Raw genomic sequence first — 18,138 nt, 5'->3', positions numbered from 1 at the left:
CTAACAGCAGTCTTAGAGCTGATGAAACTGACACTGATATTAAAGAAATACCAAAGAAACTCAGAGCTCTGTAATATTAACTATTCTTATATTTCTTCTCTCACTTTTTTTAATGTTATCGTTGGGCCTTTACTGGACAATGAACAATAGAGATAGACAGGAAAATGGAAAGAGAGAGAGAGATAGGATTAGACACGACAAACCCTCCTGCTCTCTGACGGAGACGGTCGCATTCTAGCTCTCTCCTGCTTGGTGCTTGCTGTAACAGCGTCTCTCACACACTGTCCGAATAAGAATAAGATTAAGAGCAACATGGATCTGGCAAACTGGGCCCTGAACACCATTGATCGAATTTTCTCCACTCTGAGATCGGGGAAAGGGGAGCCAGCGTGTCCGAGTGGAACAGACAGCGTTGGATACGTCATCGATTCTTGGAGTTTGTAGAGATCTGTGTGCCTCTCTGCTCTGGAGGTTGAGGACATGGAAGACGTCTACATATTCGGCTATTTGGTAGCGGTATCTCTTCTGTTTGGGCTCGGAGGATACCTGATTTACCGGGAAATTAAGAAAACCTGGGCAGCAGTTCGACATCTGCCGAGGCTGCAGAACCAGGTGGATGGTGAGAACGGTAACTAATGAATTTGGAATATTGGATTTACTGAATGGGTTCCCCAGTGAAACTGAAGGCTGTTGGAAAAAAACAAGCAGCCTGTTCCAAAACAACATCTGCATTATCAGGAATAGCCAGGATAGCAATATGGTGGGGAAGGAGGGGCAGGAGGGGATGCAGACGGAGACGAAAGGGTGGGGGCATTGTGGAGCCAGATGCCAGCTCCTAGCCAAAACAGTTCGCTGATAGTGATGAAAGTTCATCAGCGGCCGTGGTACACCAGATCCAGCTCACAGATGACTTTTTTAAACCCAACTACCCCATGATGTATGTTTGTTTCCTGTTCCGGGGACTGATTGTAGCGGCGGCGCCAGTGTGGCTGCAGACACCCATCTCCCCTGTGTTAATCTTGTCTGTTCCTCTCTGGATGGTTGTTCCGAATGTAATTTCGTTATATTACGATGAAATGGCGTTATATAATTTGTTGTATAATGATTAATTTCGTTGTATGTATAATGACAATAAAGTTCTATTCTAAAGGTCCACAAACCCTACCTGCACCTCCTCAACCACTGATCAGAGATGGAGATATCTGTTCAGGAGCAGCTGCTGGACATGCTGCAGAATCTGGGAGAGGAGGAGCTGAAACTTTTCCACTGGTACCTGCAAGATGTCCAGAAAGGTGATTTTCCATCCATCAAAACATGCTATCTGGAAAAAGCAGACAGACTGAAAACTGTAGATTTGATGGTGGGGACATATACTACTGACCATGTGATGGAAGTGGCAAGGGCAACTTTAAAAAAGATGAATAAAGGTAAATCAAACACTTTAGTGCAGACTGTGTTAGTCTGATTTTTTAATGTTGTATCTTTTCTCTGTAAATTATGTTTGAGGATAAATATAATTATGTTTTCTTTCAGTCATGCAGGTTTTTGCTTTATGAAGAAAACAATTCATGACTCAAAGTGCACTTTCCTCCAACAGGAAATCCATCAGTCCAGGCAGCTTTATCACTTTCATCAGAAGGTAAGAGTTCAATAATTTATCTGAGGGAACTTCGATAAAGCAGAAGCACATGATGCCCAAACTGACCAATCAGAGCTCTTGTTGTTCCATGCAGGATCTCTGTAGCCAACAGCGGCACAATATTAGTGAAATGTGAGTGTTAATAATTGAATGGCTGTTTGGCTATGCTATTTTCAAATTGTGTAGCAAAAAATATGTTCATTACAGACATCTAAAGGAAGAATTCTTTGATGAATTCATTGATGTCTGAAAATACACAGCAGCTAGTACCTTTATTAATGGATTTATTTTCATTGGTCTCTGCATAAAAGAGCAAAGACCACATAAAATGAAGATGTTAGCAGATGTTAGCATGGTCAGAATGGATGGAGTGATGAACTGATAAAGGCTTAAGCTTAGAGGGCATATAAAATGTTGAGGTAATGAGAAAGCAAAGATGTGGGTGTCGTAATGGGCAGTGTGGCAGGCAGAGAGCTGACACAAATGCAGAACTCTGAAGTCAAAATGTGAACTTAAAATCAGAGCTTTATTGTTGACTTCTCACAAAATCAGAGCTGGCTCACTGGAAGACTCAGGAAGCTGGAGCAAAAACACACAACCATGAAGGAACAGAAGAAAACTCATGACTTAAATACACACAGGAGGAAAATCTGACTGACTAGACAAAGGGAAGCAAAACCAAACAATGCGTACAGGACAAGGGCTGGCAAAATAAAACAGGAAATGACTAATATGACAAAACAAACAAACATTGGCTTGAATTGGAGAACACTGAGAAATATAACCAAGAACACTAAGAACATGAAACTAAGGTCTGAGGATACAAACAAGGAAAGCAACAAGAAACTATAAGAAAAACATTCAAACTCAAAGCTGAACCCCCAAAATAACTTCAGAGACACTGGGAGACATTAAATAAGAAAAGAGGAGAATAAGAATAAGAGGATAAGAATGACAGGTTCTTTAAGGGATGTCAATACTGCCACACAATGTAATTCAGATTATTTAAGATTGTATTCACAGTAGCAACAACAGCTGATCGGAGGAGCTGAAGATACGTTTGTTAAAGTTTTGGTCAGAATCATCTCAGTGGATCAAAGATTAGTACTGATGACAGGAAATACTCCTCATACTGCAGTCTGCAGATTTGAGTAATACAGACAAGCAGTTATGTTATTTTGGATTGAGCAGGTTCAGACTGAGGCAGTGCTGGCTTTTTAAGCAAGCAAAGCTGGACAGGAAGCAGCTGATGGTCCTTCATCTGCTGATTTTGATTTACTTTTGGAGTTCTTACTTTCTTGAGCTACGCACTAGGCTTCAGTTTCTGTGGCATCTCTGCTTCACTTTAACTTACACAAAAACGAATACTTTATTTCAGTTCCGCAAACTGAAACTCAAGGGAAGAATACAAAAACTAGAAACTCCAGCCTAAATGCAAAAATATAGTTACAAGAACATAGAAAATCATAATTATTAACCCTTTTAATGATGAATTAAGCATAACAAACTCAAAACACTGACTGAAGACTCACGTCCATGACACCAATATTTGGTTTGATGTCCCTTAGCAAGGTGCACCTTGACCATACACTTTTGTTAGCCATCAGAAAATGTCTGGCATACTTCTGGCTGAATATGCAATCACTCTTTGATCACTTAGAATTAGTCTACAGTTTGAATTATTTATGCAAACTGCTCCATAACAATCTTATTATTTGCTGTTTATTCATTCAGAGACTCTGGAGAAATGTCAGCCCAAACTAAAGTCTAACTTGAAGACCAGGTTCCAGTGTGTGTTTGAGGGCATCGCTAAAGCAGGAAACCCAACCCTTCTGAATGAGATCTACACAGAGCTCTACATCACAGAGGGAGGGGCTGCAGAGGTCAATGATGAACATGAGGTCAGACAGATTGAAACAGCATCCAGGAAACCAGACAGACCAGAAACAACAATCAGACAAGAAGACATCTTTAAAGGCTCACCTGGAAGAGATGAACCAATCAGAACAGTGCTGACATTGGGAGTGGCTGGCATTGGGAAAACAGTCCTAACACAGAAATACACCCTCGACTGGGCTGAAGACAAAGCCAACCAGGACATCCAGTTCATGTTTCCATTGACTTTCAGAGAGCTGAATGTGCTGAAAGAGGAAAAGTTCAGCTTGGTGGAACTTGTTCATCACTTCTTCACTGAAACCAAAGAAGCAGGAATCTGCAGCTTTGAACACTTCCAGGTTGTGTTCATCTTTGATGGTCTGGATGAGTGTCGACTTCCTCTGGACTTCCACAACACTGAGACCTTGACTGATGTTACAGAGCCCACCTCAGTGGATGTGCTGCTGACAAACCTCATCAGGGGAATCCTTGGGCCCTCTGCTCGCCTCTGGATAACCACACGACCTGCAGCAGCCAATCAGATTCCTTCTCAGTGTGTTGACATGGTGACAGAGGTCAGAGGGTTCACTGATCCACAGAAGGAGGAGTACTTCAGGAAGAGATTCAAAGATAAGAAGCAGGCCAGCAGGATCATCTCCCACATGAAGGCATCACGAAGCCTCCACATCATGTGCCACATCCTAGTCTTCTGCTGGATCACTGCTACAGTTCTGGAGGATGTGCTGAAAACCAGAGAGAGAAGACAGCTCCCCAAGACCCTGACTGAGATGTACATCCAATTCCTGGTGGTTCAGGCCAAAGTGAAGAAGGTCAAGTATGATGGAGGAGCTGAGAGAGATCCACACTGGAGTCCAGAGAGCAGGAAGATGATTGAGTCTCTGGGAAAACTGGCTTTGGATCAGCTGCAGAAAGGAAACCTGATCTTCTATGAATCAGACTTGACAGAGTGTGGCATCGATATCAGAGCAGCCTCAGTGTACTCAGGAGTGTTCACACAGATCTTTAAAGAGGAGAGAGGGCTGTACCAGGACAAGGTGTTCTGCTTCATCCATCTGAGTGTTCAGGAGTTTCTGGCTGCTCTTCATGTCCATCTGACCTTCATCAACTCTGGAGTCAATCTGCTGGAAGAACAACAAACAACCTCCCAGAAGTCTGAAACAGGAGAATCTGCAGAGAAATCCTTCTACCAGAGTGCTGTGAACAAGGCCTTACAGAGTCCAAATGGACACCTGGACTTGTTCCTCTGCTTCCTCCTGGGTCTTTCACTGCAGACCAATCAGAGTCTCCTACGAGGCCTGCTGACACAGACAGGAAGTAGCTCACAGACCAATCAGGAAACAGTCCAGTACATCACGGAAAAGATTAGTGACAGTTTGTTTGCAGAGAAAAGCATCAACCTGTTCCACTGTCTGAATGAACTGAATGATCGTTCTCTAGTGGAGGAGATCCAACAGTCCCTGAGATCAGGAAGTCTCTCCACAGATAAACTGTCTCCTGCTCAGTGGTCAGCTCTGGTCTTCATCTTACTGTCATCAGAAGAAGATCTGGATGTGTTTGACCTTAAGAAATACTCTGCTTCAGAGGAGGCTCTGCTGAGGCTGCTGCCGGTGGTCAAAGCCTCCAACAAATCTCTGTAAGTAATTATCTAAAGATCTATTTATTGTTTAAATATTGATTACAGTGAACAACATTGTGGGCATAAACCACATAATAAATAATTAAATAAAAACTCTAATAGTCTCTTAAAACTATGTAACTACGAAAGTATTGAGTGAAATTGTCATTAGCACTCACAGGGAGTATGTAATACTTTTAATAGCACCAGAAAGTGTCAGCATTTCTGAAATATTTGTGGGTGATAACCTTTATCAAAGTAAAGTCCAGACCATGCCTATAGTGGACCCATAGGTGGTAATTATAACCATATCAAAAAACAAATACAAAACCAGCAGAATCAATTTTATATTCATATCAAAATAGTCGAGCAGAAGGCTCATGTTGATTTATGCAACAGATGAAATGAGGGTTTGCACCAAGGTCCAGGATGTGATAAATAATGATCATTTTGAACTGCATCTAGTACCAATAATCATAGATATTAGAATTAAGAAAAGGCATCAACAGTACTGGATTCCTTTCCAAACAGGTACTGAGCCAGTCTCATTAAATCTACCAGGTCCTCACTGGTTTCAATTTAGATATAACAGTGTAATTGTGGATTTACTGTGCAAATTCCAAGTGTTTTAAACTTTTTTTCTAAACTTGAATTTTATTTTTTATTTAACCATGAATTGTATAGCACACTGCCATTGGTTTATTTTTTGGTAAGTTTAACATATAAAGAGATTTAACTTCATAAATCTCATTGGTTTTCAGGTTGAGTCACTGTAACCTTTCACAGAGAAGCTGTGAAGCTCTGTCCTCAGTTCTCAGCTCCCCGTCCTCTAGTCTGAGAGAGCTGGACCTGAGTAACAACAACCTGCAGGATTCAGGAGTGAAGCTTCTGTCTGCTGGACTTAAGAGTCCACACTGCAAACTGAAGACTCTGAGGTCAGATCAAGTGATGTTTTGTTTTTCATAAAATGACAAAATTCACCACTTAAATATTTTAGCCACTAAAGTTCAGCATCAGCCATATGTTGTAGCATAGTAAGGCATTCAGGATTCCTGAAATAATATTAAATATTACTTCAGCTAATAACTTCTTACTGCATCCTGATTACACTTCTACATCAGTGCATGCTTCTTTCTCTTATTTTTCAGACTCAGTGGCTGTAACCTCTCAGAGACCAGTTGTGAAGTTCTGTCCTCAGTTCTCAGCTCACAGTCCTCTCGTCTGAGAGAGCTGGACCTGAGCAACAATGACCTGCAGGATTCAGGAGTGACACTTCTGTCTGCTGGAGTGAACAGTCCTCACTGCAAACTTGAAAGTTTCAGGTTAGGATTTAGAATTTTCACTGATGTATTTTATATCTGAAATATGCAAGTGCATTTTGTTCATTTATTAAGAGAAAATTACCTCATACACTGGTCAATTTAGTATTTGTGGATTTAATAATACCTCATCTCCATATTTATTTAAATTTTCAGAAAATTTGTGATCAAAATGTTTCAGTGTATATGTCTCTATTTGTCCTGTAATAAAGCATCACCATTAACAAAGATTTCATCATATAAGTGCAATGAAAGCTACACTGAATTTGTGAAGAAACTCTCTTTGGCAAGCACATGTAAAACATTTTTTGTAATTTGTCACCAGGTTTTACGAAGGAGTATTAGGGCCACATTGAAAAAAAAAAATTAAATTGTGCATTTCGAGAATAAAGTCAAAATTTCGAGAATAAAGTCGTAATTTCGAGAAAAAAAGTCAAAATACTATTTCGAGAATAAAGTCAAAATTTCGAGAATAAAGTCGTAATTTCGAGAAAAAAAGTCAAAATACTATTTCGAGAATAAAGTCAAAATTTCGAGAATAAAGTCGAAATTTCGAGAAAAAAGTCAAAACGTCAAGACGTCGTATTACATCCCACAGGCCATGAAATTAAGTGAGGAAAGTGACCACTACCTGCCAGAGTGTGAACATTAATGAAGAGAGAAGGTAAGTGAAGTGTTCATGTTGTATTGTTGACTGATAGCCACACGCGGTATGTAAATCTTGAGTACAATGCTATTCCTCCGCTCATAATCTCCCAAATAAAAAGTGACAAGCAGCCAAAATCTACTGGCCAAGCTAGCTAAAATTGCAAGATGCTATCACAGACGGTACACTTTGTTTTTATTAGTTGTCATCATCTTAAACTAATTGCTTATGTTAACATCCTGTGACTCTTTTAGATCTGTTTAAAGGACCATACTCTGGAAGAGAACCGCTTCTCTGAAACTGACAAAAATGGCAATCACCGTGACAGATTTCCTACGTGATCGGGGGGTTCCAGAAGAAGCACTCACACTAATCGAGGAGCAAAAGGTGCGATGTGACAGAGACACAGACAGGGTAGCCAACTATAACCTGCAAGTGAATCATGGTATTCTCTGAGAATGCAACCGGGGAAAAGTGTATGCTATAGTAACTTAAGATGCAGAGGCCCCGCAAATTAGGTCATTTCAATATAACAGCCAGTTTTCATTTGCATTTTTAGGGATTTTATATTCAGGCTTTTCTTCCACTACCACTTGTAAATGCTCCACTGTAAAAAATGTCAATCTATTATTTATGATATGACAATGATATACAACAGAGGTGAATGAAAGACTATACAGATATATCCATACATTGTTGGACTGGGATAGTTTGGTGACTGTTTTTCTTCAATATTGACTTGGTTGCGAAATGATAGAAATAGGACACACCTAGTTAACTACTTACTAGTTTAAATACATCAATCCTTCCATTTTCTGCTTATCTTGTTGCTGTCATTCTTTCAGCTGCTCCCTTGTTCATAACGGGTTGCCACAGCAAATGGAAATACATATTTTATCTTTAAGATTTTTACACCAGATGCCCTCCCTGACACAACTATTCCTGGGATGTTAATATACCATTAATGGATTTAATGCAAGTTATTGCATTTTAATATTTAATTTAGCCATATAAGATGATAGTTTGTGGTTCTAAATTTAGTGGGCTATTTTTGTTGTTTGAATGAATTTGAATGTTTGAACTTTAAATTTAAATTCATTTGAATAATTTTGTTGGTATATTTCTACAAATTACATTTATTTTGAGGGCAGAAAGGTGGTGTGGTGGTTAGAACTGTTGTCTCATAGTGAGACGGTCTGGGTTCGAGTCCACCTTGGCAAACCTTTTTGCGTGGAGTTTGTGTGGGTGTTCTTCAGTTTTCTTTCACAGGCCAAAGACATGCACTTAGTGGGGTTAGGGTTCTATTTAGGATTTTAAATTGCCCATAGTTGTGAATGGTTGTCTCTCTCTCTCTCTCTCTCTCTCGCTCTCTCTCTCTCTGTGTTAGCCCTGCTACAGGCTGGCAACCTGTACAGGGTGTACCCTGCCTTCTGCTCTAAGATAAGCTGAAGAAAATGGGTGGATGGACATTTACATTTAATTTACTTATCTCCCAAAGTCACAAATTGCACACAAAGGTTAGGCTACATTCATAACATACAAATCATTTGCTATATAATCAATCATTTAGCATAATGACCTGAGTAAGATGCCATGAGTTTGTTCAAATGAATTTGCAGATTCTTTCCAAAATTTTCTGCATACATATGACAAATGATCCTTATCGTGGTTTTCCTATTCTTCACAGATCGACAGGGATGTCATCTTGCTTATGGACGATTCAGCTTTGGCTAACTACATTCCCTCATATGGAGACAGAATTGCTCTTTTTAATTTTTGCAAAAATCAGAAACCTGTCTCAAAGCGAAAAATGGGCCTTTTTGAAAAGCTCAGAGAAAAAATGAAACTAAGAAGGGAAACCAAACAAAGTGAAGAGGAGCCTAAAACCTCTAAATCCAACTCTAGACGAAGAGTCATTAGACGGACTGTTGAGATAGGTTGGATACACCAAGACAATACTGAAATCAAACAGGTTAGAGCAAAGCAAGGAGGAGGGACCAGAAAAGTTGTTATGAACATCAGTGGTGGATATAATGACATCCTGAAAGAAGGGAAAAGTCTTTTTTTCCCAAATGGTGTTTCAAGTAAAGGCCATGAATCAGACTTCACATTTGATGTTTGGGATTTTCAGCAAAATTCCTTATCTGGTGACATCTCAATTGGCACAATATATGACACCGTCAAACTTCCCATGCTGCGTTTCTACATTGCCACAAAGCAACAATCAGTTGTAGATGTTTCTTCCACTGAATCAGAACACACTGATGTTAATTCTAACTTTTATGGCCAGGATGACATTATTGAATTTTCTGACAGCCAGTCCTTTTCTTCGGCACCCAATTACTCAGATAATGATCAGGACAGTCCTCATCAGCAAGTTGCCTCTGACCAGTCAATTGTTACAAATCAGCCAGTCACCACAGATCCCATGGTGGCTTCAGAGGTCCATTTTATCTTACCAGAGATATTATCAGATGATGCAGTTGTTCTTCACGACTATGTAACACTGGGAGAAAATCCACATAATATCTCTGACCCAGAAATTACATTTGGCCCAAACCCAGAAGATGATTTTGATAATGCTGACACACTGATTTATCAGCCTGAAACACCTGACCATTCACCTCAAACAAAAATGCTAACCATACACCACGCAAATTGTTTCAATGATATGATTGAAGCATTTTCTGACCCAGACACTCTGACTACACAACTGACAGTGAGGCGACTACTTCCAGATAATTCTGAGGAAGCTGGTAGTGGCTCAGGGGTACTCAGAGATATCTTTAGTGCCTTTTGGCAAGAATTCTATGATCGTTGCACTCTTGGTACATCGGTGAAAGTGCCCTTCATCAGACATGATTTCAAGGCTGACACCTGGAAAGCTATTGGCAGAATTTTCTTGAGAGGATACCAAGATTGCCACTACCTTCCCATCAAGCTTGCATCCCCTTTTGTTGAGGAGATGTTATTTGGAGTAGTGTACAGTGACCTGACAGAAGTCTTTCTTCAGTTTGTAAGCTGCCAGGAGCGAGAGATCCTCAGACAGGCTTTACAGGACTTCTCTTCCATTGAAGCTGATGACCTTCTTGAGGTCCTTGACAACTATGAGTGCAGAAGAAGAGCCTCAGCAGAAAATCTACAATCAATTTTGATTGAAATTTCACACAAAGAACTTGTGCAAAAGCCAATGTTTGTAATTGATTGTTGGAGGGATATTGCAAAACCACAAATCAGTCTGCATTATGAGAAGCTAAGGAAGATGTACGATGACCTTAAACCCACATCTAAAAAGGTGACAAGGCTGTTAAAGTTTCCAGGTGATATGACAGCAAAGCAAAAAGAGGTTGAGCATCATCTCAAAAGGTATATCAGAGAACTCAATGAAGAAAAACTAGGGAAGTTTCTGAGATTCTGCACAGGTTCTGATTTGATTGTGTCAGACAGTGTCACTGTGGAGTTTACAGTAATGTCTGATTTTACAAGACGTCCAATAGGACGAACATGTGGCATGTTCCTACAGCTACCTGATAGCTATGAAAATTTCCCTGACTTTCGTGCTGAATTCAACGAAATTCTTGAAAGCAACATTTGGGTGATGGATATTGTGTAGCATTATTATGTGGCCCCTTAGCCATAATTCTGGCTATGCTGTTGCCAGGCTAATAAGTTTAAAATGGTGAAAAAGATCACAGCCTTAGTTAACCGATAGAAACACCTACAACTGTTTATTTCCTTTTCTTAGGTGTACTTTGTCTTCAAGTCTCATCTGTTCTGTCCGGTTATACTAGTGGCCTATACTGGACTTTTTTGATATCTGTTTTTACAGGGCCACTTCAAGTACATTTCTCACAAGCTGGGTTCTAAGCTATCAGCAACTGCATATCTGTTTTAAAAGGTGCTGAATTGGAAATGACATGTCTTTGTGTGTAGATGTTATTACAAAATTGTAATAAGTGATTCATATAAAATAAATGTAAATAACAGACAGTTAGGACCTTATTGATATTTTTCAAATCTTCACTGACAAAATATTGTTGGATTGAATCTGCACTTGATATGGTAGGTGAGCATCATATTTTATTTAAAGTTATTGTAAAATAAAACCAACATGTGCAGACTCTTGTGAATAGACACGTTTACATCTGTTCTAAGCAGCTACAGCAAGCTAATGTGAATACCAATTACATCCTCCAAGGGATTCCTATGCTTTTCAATTGGCTAATCAATATTTGTGAATGTGCACATGTAAGATTTCCCGTTCATGTGACATTTCCCATTGTTACATCTTCAGGGTTTTATGTTGCTTAGTATGTTCATAATTTAGACAATGTATTTTTTCTTCATATAGTCACTGAACTGCATTGAACTGCTGCTGCAAAAATGTATTTCAGTTTTGTGCCTTAGGATATGGTTTCCCAAGTACACACAGGACAACTGTGATGAAGCCACAAGTTTTACATGATTGATCTGTAACTGCACAAATCATATTAATTCTGGGAGTATGCCATGCTATTTTTTTTTATTTTTTTTGTCATTTTAAAGTAATGGAAATTGTTATTTCTTTTTATGTTATCTTAATTTTCTTTACAAATGCACCAAAGAATGTTCATAATTTGATGTTTTTAAAAGTGCACCAGTTTCATTTCTGTATGATCTGTTTAACAATCAGTTAAGTTAATAATCAAGACTTAATAGCTAGATAGCACAAAAAGTTAGTGAAATAAAGAGTTTTCTATTTAAAGATTTTGTGTCTAGTGACTGGCACCTGAGTAATTTTGCAGGAAATTAAGTGCACATTGCATCCTCTACAATACAATCTTTTAATACTCCAGCATGTTGTGCCATTGTTACAGCCAATATTCTTGTAGACTGTTATGGTAACCTTCATGTTGAGTCAGTCCTTGACAGTTTAACACAAATTAAATTGAAGAATAAAAGCATAGTTAACCCACCACAAATTATTTCAGCCTTCATATATACATCGCTCCTTCACAGCAAACACTGATTAAGGTAGTCAGAGGGGAAAAAAGGAATACTTTCATTGTGAAAATAAAGTTTTACAAGTAGGCCCATGTTATGGGTAGAAATAGCTTTTATACTCTGTTAAATTGTCCACATTTAGAGGACTTCATGGTTTCAGTACCAGGCTTCTGAAATCTGACAGCTCACACCAATTAACGTCCTTAGAGGACTATCCTGCCTTAAATATTTAGCAGTATTTCATTTCTTAGTAACAAGTACAATTCAGCAGCAGAAAATGCATCTCTTGGAGCATCCCATCCTTTTTCCTGCATTAGAAGACAGCAGAGATCAAATACAGTTTCATCACAGGGGTACTGGCTTTTGGGGGTGCACTCCTCCTTACATAGGGCCAGCTCCTCCAAATCAATAGTCTTAAGACAGTCTTCAGCGCCATGCATCTCTGGAAGTGTGTACATCAAAACAGGACGGCCTCCAGTCACCTCGTGACCCGCCTTTGGCCTTATTTTGTGGGAATTCCAGGTTGTCACGACTTCATTAAGTTCTTCCTGAATAAAAAGATAATGAAAACATCATACTGAAGCTTTTAATTTTTCTGTTGCTGCTGTTGCGCGCATAGTCCTAATAAAAATAGTCAGGTGTGCGAATTTTTTGAGAATTATGCGCTCCAATACCAAATATTAATATTCCAAATATGCTCTAATTAAAACAATGCTGACTTTATGATGGAAGATGTGGATAACGAAAGCAAGGGTAATGAGCTCGGAAACGTACCTGAACAAGGTTTAGGAAGCAGAACTGAATTAAGCTTTTATCCAAAAAATCACCGGAGAAATGCCCATCATCTTGGAGAGTTTGGAAAAGATTGATCCAAAACTGTGCACTTTGTTTTCTCAAGATTCCCCACCAAAACTCAATACGCTGGTTTGCGGTGCTGCGCCCATAGACAAAACTTCGGTCTCTTGCAAAACTGTCAGTGTGGTTCCTTCGCAAAAAGACAAGCATGTTTTCAACATGTCCATTTTCTGTCCCCCTGTCAGCGCGCAGACGCTCCGGACATCCTCCCAAGCGCGCAATAGATGTGATGAAGTAATCAGCAATCACCTTTGGGTCGTTGTTTGTTCTGTAGGCTTCCATCCACACAACATAGCGACTAAAACCATCAATGCAGCCATTGATGCCAATGCCATAGGGCTTCAGTTTATCGTACGAATCCATGTGCCACAGAGCATTTGGGCCTTTATTACGGTAATGCCTGCGTCTCAGACGGCGCGCCCGCCTGAGCTCCACACCTTCAGGATCAAACAACTTGATCAGCTGCCTTATTGTGTCTTGTGATGCAACATACCCCCTCTGTAATGCACGAAGGTGTAACCACCGATATCCTTGCATCTGTCCGTTGCCAGCTATTTCATTTTGCACAAATCCGGCCAATTCTTCCAAATCTGTGTGATTTTTCCTTCTGACTAGACACAGATTTCTGCACCATCTCTTCAACGTCCTTATACTTATAACTACATCGTGTTTATGCGCTAAAAGAGAAAGAATTTCCTTATTACTAAAACCGATTTTGAAATATAGTTTCACTAACTCATCCACGCAAGGCATACTGGAGAGGGTATAGCAGACGTCGCGTGGCAGCTGTTTGACTTGAAACGACTTTATTCTCGAAATTTCGACTTTATTCTCGAAATAGTATTTTGACTTTTTTCTCGAAATTAGGACTTTATTCTCGAAATTTTGACTTTATTCTCGAAATAGTATTTTGACTTTTTTTCTCGAAATTACGACTTTATTCTCGAAATTTTGACTTTATTCTCGAAATGCACATTTTAATTTTTTTTTTCAATGTGGCCCTAATACTCCGTCGTAAGGTTTGCATACATGTCAGATAGGAGTTTGGCCCACTGCTCTTAACAGAAACTCTCTAAATCCTTTAGGTTTCTTGGCTGCCACATTGCAACTCAAAGTTTCTGCTTCCTACCAAGGTTTTCACACGTGATTAAAACAAACAAAATAATGAAAATTGAAATTGAAAAAACATTTTTGTTCACTGAAATAAATAAAAACTATAATTAAAAGCAAAAATCAATAACCAACTAAAACTATAGTGTGGGTTGACAAAACTAAAAGAAACTGAAATTAAAGATAAAATGACCGTCATTTTTGTTACTTCATTTAAAGGCCCTTGTGGATTGACATGAAATCATTTTTTTTGTGCAACAGTAGTTTAAGCTGGGAGTGCCACAACTGTGTGCATGCATGTGTGTGGTCGTCTGAAAAGTAATGGCAGCGGTCTGCCGAGAAAGCAGCTTTTCTTTGAGTACGATAGCACAGATAGAAGCGAGTTTCTTTCTGTGGATGATGAAAAATATGCAGAACACTTCTCAGTCCGGAAAAAACCACCAACATCAAAGTCTACCTGAGAAGCGCACACTAGGCAGCTACAGAAACCCAAAGAGGAGACAGTCCCAGACGGCACTGCATATAAAACACCAGCACACGACCACAAAGTAGCCGACACATATAATCCAGCTACACAAGCATAACGTTGGTAAAGAGGCCCCATCAAATTAGCGAACATCTAACCAAGCTAGCTCTCTAAACAGCTCCGACCAGCTTCATGTCGTGGGTAACATCAAGATACAGCTGGATTTGAGCTTTGATTCCTTCAAAGAGCTCAGTTTGTTTTTGTAAAAAACCACATGTACGTGTTGTTAATCTACTGCACTGATGTTGATGTTGATTTTAGAGTTTATTGGATTTTGGAGTTCATATTTTTCTTTATGTTTCTCCCGGTTTATGTTCATGTGTGTAATATTACACACATTTAGCACATCATGCTGCTGTCTTGTGAGCAATTAGTTGTTGAGTTTTTATTGCACAGTAGTCACTCTTGCACCTGCAATCTTGCACCTGACAAAGTATGAAAAAACTAATACTAAAACTAATGAAAACTAAACTAAAACTAAGCATTAAATGAAAAATAAAAACTAATAAAAACAAGCAAAACCACTCTGAATATTAATTTAAACTAACTGAATTAAAGAAAAAAGTAAAAACAAACTAAAACTAAACTATAATGTAAAAATTCAAAACTATAATAACCCTGCTTCCTACACACATTTTCTGTAATACTGAAGTCTGGAGCCTGGCCAGGACACTCCATGTGCTGTTAATGGGCTTCTTTAGCCACTACTTCGAATAGACTAGAACACCTTTATTGTCACTATACAGAATGTACACTGAGCTTGAAGAGAACTCACAAATAAAAAATAGAAAGAGTAGAAAAAAGAGGAAAAGAAGAGCTTGTGAGCTGTGGACCACTGCGTCTGTCCACACCGCCATCTTGGAACATAACTTTGTTGCCTTGGTAGTGTGTTTTGGGTCATGACCCATGACCTATCTTCAGCATTCTGGCTGAGGGAAGGAGGTTCTTGTCCAAGATTTTATGGCACATGGCCCTATCCATTGGCCCCACAAGTTGTCCTGACCCTTAGCAGTAAAATAGCCCCTAAAGCATTCTGTTTCCACCTCCATGCTTAATTATCGGGATGGCGTTCTTTGGCTTTGGGTCATACTCAGCATTTCATCCATCCATCCATCCATCCATCCATTTTCTTACGCTTATCCGGGGCCAGGTCGCGGGGGCAGAAGCCTAAGCAGAGAAGCCCAGGCTTCCCTCTCCCCAGCCACCTCCTCCAGCTCATCCGGAGGGACCCCAAGGCGTTCCCAGGCCAGCCGAGATACATAATCTCTCCAGCATGTCCTGGGTCTACCACGGGGCCTCTTCCCGGTGGGACATGCCCGGAACATCTCACCCAGGAGGCGGCCAGGAGGCATCCTAATCAGATGCCCGAGCCACCTCAACTGGCTCCTTTCGATGTGGAGGAGCAGCGGCTCTACTCTGAGCCCCTCCTGGATGGCCGCACTCCTCACCCTATCTCTAAGGGAGAGGCCAGCCACCCTTAGAAGGAAACTCATTTCTGCCACTTGTATTCGCAATCTTATTCTTTCGGTCACTACCCAAAGCTCGTGACCATAGGTGAGGGTAGGAACGTAGATCGACCGGTAAATCGAGAGCTTCGCTTTTACGCTAAGCTCCCTCTTCACCACGACGGACCGGTGCAGCGTCTGCATCACTGCAGAAGCAGCCCCGATCCGCCTGTCGATCTCCCGCTCCCTTCTCCCATCACTCGTGAACAAGACCCCGAGATACTTAAACTCCTCCACTTGAGGCAAGAACTCGTTCCTGAGCCGGAGAGGGCACTCCACCCTTTTCCGGCTGAGGACCATGGCCTCAGACTTAGAGGTGCTGATTCTCATAACAGCCGCTTCACACTCGGCTGCGAACCGTTCCACTGCGAGCTGGAGGCCACCCCCTGATGAAGCCAACAGAACCGCATCATCTGCAAAAAGCAGAGATGAGACTCTGAGGCCACCAAGGAAAAAGCCTTCCGCCACCTGGCTACGCCTAGAAATTCTGTCCATAAAAATTATGAACAGAATCGGTGACAAAGGGCAGCCCTGACGGAGTCCAACACCCACAGGAAACGAATCCGACTTATTACCGGCTATACGGACCAAGCTCTCACTGTGGTTGTACAAGGACTGAATGGCCCGCAACAATGGGCCAGACACCCCATACTCCCGCAGAACCTCCCAAAGAACACCCCGAGGGACACGGTCGAATGCCTTCTCCAAGTCCACAAAGCACATGTAGACTGGTTGGGCAAACTCCCACGCACACTCGAATATCCTTGAGAGGATAAAGAGCTGGTCCAGAGTTCCACGACCAGGACGAAAACCGCATTGTTCCTCCTGAATCCGAGGTTCGACTAACTCAGCATTTCACTTCCTCCAAAAACTGTGGATTGAGTTTTTAGTCCTTTTAACACCAGAAGTTTGCCGCCGAAACACCTGTGACCTTCCCTTACCTGCCGTGAACAGCTGGTTAACACCGCTGAGACATCTGCTCAAACACACTTTGAATTACTGTAATTACACGACCATTTGTCCTAACGGAAAAATTCAAATGGTTTCTGAAAGCTGAGAAATTGCACTTCACACCCATTATTACAATAATTGCTGCCGGAAGTCCACAAACAGTGGGACATATGAAGTACTTTGTGTCTCAGACACCACATTTGGCATTATAGGGTTAACCCTACAACGAATGTGTCATCTGTGACACAGCGTACTTCAAAAGTGCTACTGTTCAAAGACTTGCCAGACTTACAAAAATTACCATAAAAACCACCTGCTTCAAATCCACGTCACACTGGAAGAGTGTTCCTCAGTTAGAATGATGATAACAACCTTTTTGATAGGCTAGGAGGTGGAGACGGCCCCTCCTGGCCCTTAACTATGGGTCTGATAACTGTTAATAATGTGCATTCAATGGACTGATAACATTCGAATTGGCTGATAACAATCCTGTGTTGGGTGTGAAGCCCAATTTCCCAGCTTTCAGAAACCATTAGAATTTTTCTGATAGGACAAACAGTTGCGTATCTACAGTAACTCAAATTTCCTTTGATCAGCCGCCTCAGCGGTGGTACGCTCGGTGTTAACCAGCTGTTCACAGCTTGTGGGGGCAGGTAATGGGTGCTTGAGCGGCAGTCACCTGGCGTTATAGGATTAAACAACTTGAGATGGCTGTTGTTGTCTGTTGGGAATTGTCACTTATAGGTACAGCAAAAATAAATTGAATTTGTGGATAGATCTTATTTTATCTGACAAAAAGAAAATCATTGCCGCAAATGGATGATTGTCTTGTGTGTCTGCAGTCTGTCAGGCTGTCTGATCACAGAGGAAGGCTGTACTTTTCTCGCTTCAGCTCTGGACTCCAACCCCTCCCATCTGAGAGAGCTGGACCTGAGCTACAATCATCCAAGAGAACCAGGAATGAAGTTGCTGTTGGCTGGACTGAAGGATCCACGCTGGAGACCGGACACTCTCAGGTATGGAGAGGATGTCTGATAGAGGAGGAAGAGCTGGAAGCATTTCCTGTGTCCTTCACTCACTTCCTGTTTGTTTC

At 40.8% G+C, this 18,138-nt stretch overlaps 1 protein-coding gene and 1 long non-coding RNA gene across 2 annotated transcripts in view; both read left to right on the top strand.

The window, feature by feature from the left end:
- The first annotated feature begins 1,192 nt into the window (after nucleotides 1-1,192).
- LOC115791131 (NACHT, LRR and PYD domains-containing protein 3-like) overlaps nucleotides 1,193-18,138 on the top strand; it is a 286,561-nt gene continuing 269,615 nt past the window's right edge. Inside the window, exons 1-5 of the mRNA XM_030745255.1 lie at nucleotides 1,193-1,427; nucleotides 1,598-1,639; nucleotides 3,374-5,168; nucleotides 5,912-6,085; nucleotides 6,299-6,472. Coding sequence (XP_030601115.1) covers nucleotides 1,193-1,427; nucleotides 1,598-1,639; nucleotides 3,374-5,168; nucleotides 5,912-6,085; nucleotides 6,299-6,472 — 2,420 coding nt within the window. The remainder of the gene's footprint in view (nucleotides 1,428-1,597; nucleotides 1,640-3,373; nucleotides 5,169-5,911; nucleotides 6,086-6,298; nucleotides 6,473-18,138) is intronic.
- On the top strand, nucleotides 7,065-9,247 carry LOC115791766 (uncharacterized). Its single transcript, XR_004020987.1, has 3 exons — nucleotides 7,065-7,133; nucleotides 7,370-7,502; nucleotides 8,803-9,247. It is a non-coding gene; the product is annotated as an uncharacterized LOC115791766 (long non-coding RNA).

The sequence above is a fragment of the Archocentrus centrarchus genome, chromosome 2, assembly GCF_007364275.1.
Source record: "Archocentrus centrarchus isolate MPI-CPG fArcCen1 chromosome 2, fArcCen1, whole genome shotgun sequence".
Lineage (NCBI taxonomy): Eukaryota > Metazoa > Chordata > Actinopteri > Cichliformes > Cichlidae > Archocentrus > Archocentrus centrarchus.
Note: the sequence above shows the minus strand (reverse complement) of the source record. Positions and strands in the feature narration are given on the sequence as shown.